Here is a 5,281-nt window from a genome sequence, read left to right on the forward strand (position 1 = left end):
TTTTGATGTAGACGTGCCTCCACATAGACTTTGAATGAAAACCTGACACCCGAAATACTAGATCTAGAGCAAAATGTCAAGCGCCTGCATTCAAAGTGCACACGCATTGAACTTTAAGTGTCAGAGGCTTTTTTGATGTGCGTAGCACCATAAAAGATTTAGACAAAAATGTCATGTTCTCCAAAAGAAAGTTCATCTTACATGGCCATCTTTTCAGTACTAACCTGCTGGTAGGCGGTGTTGAGTAGCAGGTACCTCTCAGACTTTCTCAGGGGCAGAGAGAGGCTGTAGAGAATGTGGACAGCAGCCAGGAAAAAGCTGATCAGACCCAGTTGTTTCCTGCTCTGTAGCCAGCTTTCCAACCAATGAGGGAACTGCTTGTACTTGGTTCCATAGTAAAGCTGGTGTGCTGCAGCCAGCTGGCCAGCCAGGTACACCAGGGCCAAGAGAGTGATGGCAACAGTGGGCAAGGTGTGATTCACTATCTCTATGGGAATCTTATAGAAGTCACTCTGCTTGTGCTTCACATATGGGTGAATTATATCACGTACAAAAGAATAACCAAAAAAGAAGATGGAGAGGGCAACAGCAGCAAGGACAGGGCCCTTCCATCCAGGGAATAACTGGACAGGGATGTTCTCGATGTAACGGGACAAAGACAGGGGACCCATATCCACAGGCTGGAAGTTGAGCTGGCGTGCCAATTCCATGATCAGCTGGCGAGCCTTTATCGAGTCACTGCAGATGAAGACCTATCAGAGCAAGAAACGCAGGTTAAAAGTGAAGGAAGAAGGCAAAGAGGTAAGATGATAACGATCTGTGTCCCAAAGAGTCTGACAGTGTTGTGTGTTTACCTAGACACAACACTCGTATTCCATAAGTTTAGGAGCTTTTTTGGATCACCATCAGACATCATTAACAGGATCTCTACATGTTATGTTCCATTTCCTTCATATACAGGAAGATAAATTTCTCAGTCTTATGAAAGTGGAGGATGACAGCAGTATTCATACTTAATGCACAGATAAAAGAAAAACCCTACAGTGTTAAGAGACCTTGAGAAACCAACTCTGTTTCTGAGGCAATAAAATCAGCATGGCTGTCTGTAAGAGCAGACAAGTAAGGGTGGAAAATGTAGGCTTTTTTCCTCAGACTGGACTCGTTTATTTACTTTAGCCTGTTTATCTTTGGAAGTACAGAGACACCGGTTAATCAATGGATAGATGACATTCAGTTGTACCTGGGTGCTGGCATCTTTTGGGTAGATCTGCTGCATGGCCCAGGCAGAGATGATGTTGAAGCCTTTAACCACGACAGAGTCTGGCAGCAGTGAAGCCAGATATTCAGCATTCGATTCTGGATACTGGTTCACTCTCCGATTGTTACTCACATCAACAAGGACCTTTCCTAGAAAACAACCAAACTATTTTGAGTTTCTTTCGTCAAGTCCGATCATTATAAGCAGTTTGGGGCTTGTTTTTTCTAAAATCATTGCAAATTTAATGAGTCGCGGGATGCGCTTTTTTGGGCTCGTTTTTGAAGTTGCTTATTTGGGTTTTGAAATAAACAGACATAAGCCCCAGTATGGGGGAATTTTCTGCCATAATCCAAGACCACACATTTTCATTTTCAAAGCAGGACTTCATGTCTTTCTTCTCAAAACTTGTAACACTTGTACTCAAAACTTCTCCTCACACTCACAATGCCGGATATTTCTGTTCATATTGACGGACTATTGACGTGAGGGCTTGGTGGACAACATTTCACAAGTGAGATGAACATATTACCATTTATATTTTGTGAATAGAATATTATTGTACTGTATTTATGTCCACAAGCAAAATGCCAGCTAATATTAGCTATAGTGCTTGGTGTAATACCGGGGGTCAGCCCCCGCTATGAAGGTTAACCTAGTTTTTGTAAATTTTAAAAAGTTTTAATTATTCCCCAACATTGATTTGAATTATGCGACACAAGGTGGCAAAGACCGTGATTTATATGCAATTCTTTCACTGAGAAGCCAGCTCAATGGCAAGAAGAAGATCCAGACAGACAAGATGGTAATGGCGAACCAACCGGACATTGTGGTGGTGGATAAAGAACAGAGGAAAGCTAGCTAGCTCCGTTGTGGTGGATGTAGCAATACCAAGTGACCACAACATCAGGAAAAAGGAGAAACTGGAGAAATACCAGGGCCTCAGAGAGGAACTGGAAAAGGCCTGGAAGGTGAAGACCACAGTGGTGCCTGTGGTCATCGGGGCCCTCGGGGCAGTCACCCCCAAACTGGAGCAGTGGCTCAAACAGATCCCAGGAACAACATCAGAGAGAACACCCGCGAAGAGTGAGAAGGGAATTTTGTATTATATATATAGATATATATAGTGTAGTAGTTTAATACATATTATTCAGTATTAATCATTATTCAATCATCTTTATTTCTCTATGATTGTATCTATAGCTAGATCCGTCTAGATAGATCTCCATCTAGATCAGTGGTCCCCATAGTGGGTCCTGGAGGGCCGGCATCCTGCTTGTTTTAGTTCTCTCCCTGGTTTAACGCACCTGGATCAAATGATGGCTCATTAGAAGGTCTAAGAAGAACATTGACTTACTGAGGAGGTTGTTACTACCACCAGGGAGGGAACTTAAACATCCAGGATGCCGGCCCTCCAGGACCGTTTTGGGGTACCACTGATCTAGATCTATCTAAATGGCTAAATGATTGTAGCAGAAGCCTCAGCTTCTGCTACAATCGATAGTAGCCACACAGGCACACCAGCTAGAATGAAACAAACGCACCCAAGCACAATGCTTTCATTAAAGTTTTTAGAACAAAATACATGAAATCCTGCTCTCAGAATGAACATGGCAGAAAATTCTCCCATGCCCCAGAATTTGTCTGACATCAGGCCTTCCAGGTCCATAATTTCCTGGATGATCTGTCCCACTGTGTCTTTGTTAATGTGAAGTTAATATATTTGCTGTGAATGACATCGAGCTTCCCTTTGTGCTCCAGAAAACTGCAAACATCGAGACTAATATGAATGGCGCAATAAATGTGATAACAGCCACGAATGAACGAGTCCGTAAAGTTGTGCAACTAAACGCCATTAATATTAAGATAAGTGTCACAAATCTGTGCAGAGGGACATCTGAGTGGATCTGCAGGAGGAGCGCTGTGCGCTGCGCTCTGACACCAAACGCAGGGCCGTAACGCAGAACCTGGAGGCTGGGGTAGGGAGGGGGCCTTTAAAATCCTTCTTAATCCTTAGAGTTTTCCAGACAATACTGGAACAAACAAAAACACGCAAAAATTCCTAACATTTTTTTTGTACCGTTGTATCCATTAAACAATCTACCCTTCAGTTCAGCCTTATAAGTGGAGACAATTACCATTATAAAATAACTTGCAATTAAGTATTGGCAAAGCTCAATGTAATTTTCACAGGTGGTGGAACATTATTGCCAACAGCTGCTGAAAGTAACTAAAAAACTTACTTTTAATGTAAATTAGTTACTTTTTAAATCAAGTAATCAGTAATCCGATTAAAGTTTCTTTTTCAAAGTAACTATGCCATCACTGGTGGTCCTCACAATTGATTTTCTGCTTCTACTCATAAACCCGTTAAACTTTTATTCCCGTCTCCTGAGAGCTGTTGTGGTCAGATGTCTGCATGTAAGAGCCAAAATGTCAAGTTTGTTTATTATTGTGTGTATGCCTTTTGTAAATGTTGATATTTTCTTAAGAGTAAGATTCTCTTTTAGTATGTTTTTGTAGGAAAGCACCACCTAGTGGAAGTACTCGACAATATAGCAAAATAAGAAAAGTGTGTCAGTAGAGCAGAAAGTACATTGGATGTGACCAGTTTAGCTGGGCTCTGCAGTTTTTTGACCGTGGAATGCTGTGCAAGATTGAAGAATTGTTTTTGCTCAAATAGAAGTAAAGTTCATCATTCATCAGACTTTGTGTGAATTTTGTAAGTACTTCAATTCACTAAGAGATGTGCAAGAGCATATTGTGGAACAGAAACATGTTAGCTAAAACCCAAGCTAACGAACATCAAAAAAAGAAAACTGAAACTCATTGAATACAGTGGCTTTACACTGAAATGAATAACCAGCCACTGTTACTACCTCAAACCATGCCAAAATTAGTACATTAGAAGCCCCAGAGAACATCCGTAATTATTGGTAATAAAGAAATGCCCCCCCACACCCATACAGAGGTTCCATGCCCCCTGGAACCTCTGTTCTTTCCAGGCTTTAGAAGGCCCTCCCTGTAGAGGACATTGGGGCAACAATACACTTTACCCTGAGTCCAAAGCCCCAGTAGGGGATGAGTGAGCTACCAACAGAGAAGCATCCCAACTGTCCACACACTGGAATGCCTGTAGGCTTCAGAAGTAATACTACTGACAAGAACAAAACCAAGCATGTTTTCTGATTATCTGTGTATCTTCCAGGATGGTGGAGTAACATGTTCAGAGTCAAAACAGCTTCTCAAAAAGATTTGGGAAAAAAAACAAACAAACTGTGATTCAGATGCTAATTATGGGACAAGAATTAGTCCCATCAGTCAGGATTTGGTCCAGAAAAGGATATCCAGCATGTTGGAGATGATGGCATAAGTTAATGACACAGTAAATACATATACATAGATATATGAAGCTAGCGATGCTCCAATCAGGTTTTTTTGCTGCCAATTCCAATACCGATCACCCATGAGGCCGATCTCTGCCGATCACCTGAATTGGTTGTTGATTTTTCACGTTAGGTATAAATGCTGCTATGTGATCTGGCAAAATTAAAAAATTATCTGGTAATAAATTCACCTAATTAACATAAACATGCAACATACTTGCAGGCGCAATACCGCAGCTAGTCAGTCAAAAGGACAACTGAAAAACCTGCAACCTGTTAAAATTTAACAGTAAGGTTCTCAGTACCATGAATTATATACGAGTCAAATAAATCTCATAACATTATATTAAACAATGTCTAGTAAAAGAGGGAAACATTAATTCAAAGTCAAATGCAGGTTGCATCAAAATAAACAATCCTAAATTACTGCAGAGGTTCCCAAACTGTGGGGCGCACCCCCTACGGGGGTCGCCATGCCATTGGAGGGGGGGCGCGGGAGATGAAAAAAAAAAAAAAAACATAAACACTGTATGTGCTCGCGATCGGTTTTTACCTTAGAATGGCCAACTCTCTGTTATTCCTGTCAATTTGATACAGTAGAGGCTTCCACACTTCCCATATCTGTGTCCTCTGTCACTTT

At 41.4% G+C, this 5,281-nt stretch overlaps 1 protein-coding gene and 1 long non-coding RNA gene across 4 annotated transcripts in view; one reads left to right on the plus strand and one right to left on the minus strand.

Annotated features, from left to right (window-relative positions):
* The window catches only part of steap2 (STEAP family member 2, metalloreductase), a 39,427-nt gene that overhangs the window by 19,786 nt on the left and 14,360 nt on the right, over positions 1–5,281 (minus strand). For all 3 annotated transcript variants that reach the window (XM_016663250.1, XM_007576558.2, XM_007576559.2), the window contains exons 3-4: positions 1,241–1,407; positions 225–752 (exon numbers count right to left, since the gene is read on the minus strand). In XM_016663250.1, the coding sequence (XP_016518736.1) occupies positions 225–752; positions 1,241–1,407 (695 nt within the window). The remainder of the gene's footprint in view (positions 1–224; positions 753–1,240; positions 1,408–5,281) is intronic.
* The window catches only part of LOC107833584 (uncharacterized), a 20,483-nt gene that overhangs the window by 7,582 nt on the left and 7,620 nt on the right, over positions 1–5,281 (plus strand). Inside the window, exon 2 of the long non-coding RNA XR_001659346.1 lies at positions 3,842–3,847. This is a non-coding gene — a long non-coding RNA (uncharacterized LOC107833584). The remainder of the gene's footprint in view (positions 1–3,841; positions 3,848–5,281) is intronic.

The sequence above is a fragment of the Poecilia formosa genome, unplaced genomic scaffold (assembly GCF_000485575.1).
Source record: "Poecilia formosa unplaced genomic scaffold, Poecilia_formosa-5.1.2 Scaffold410, whole genome shotgun sequence".
Lineage (NCBI taxonomy): Eukaryota > Metazoa > Chordata > Actinopteri > Cyprinodontiformes > Poeciliidae > Poecilia > Poecilia formosa.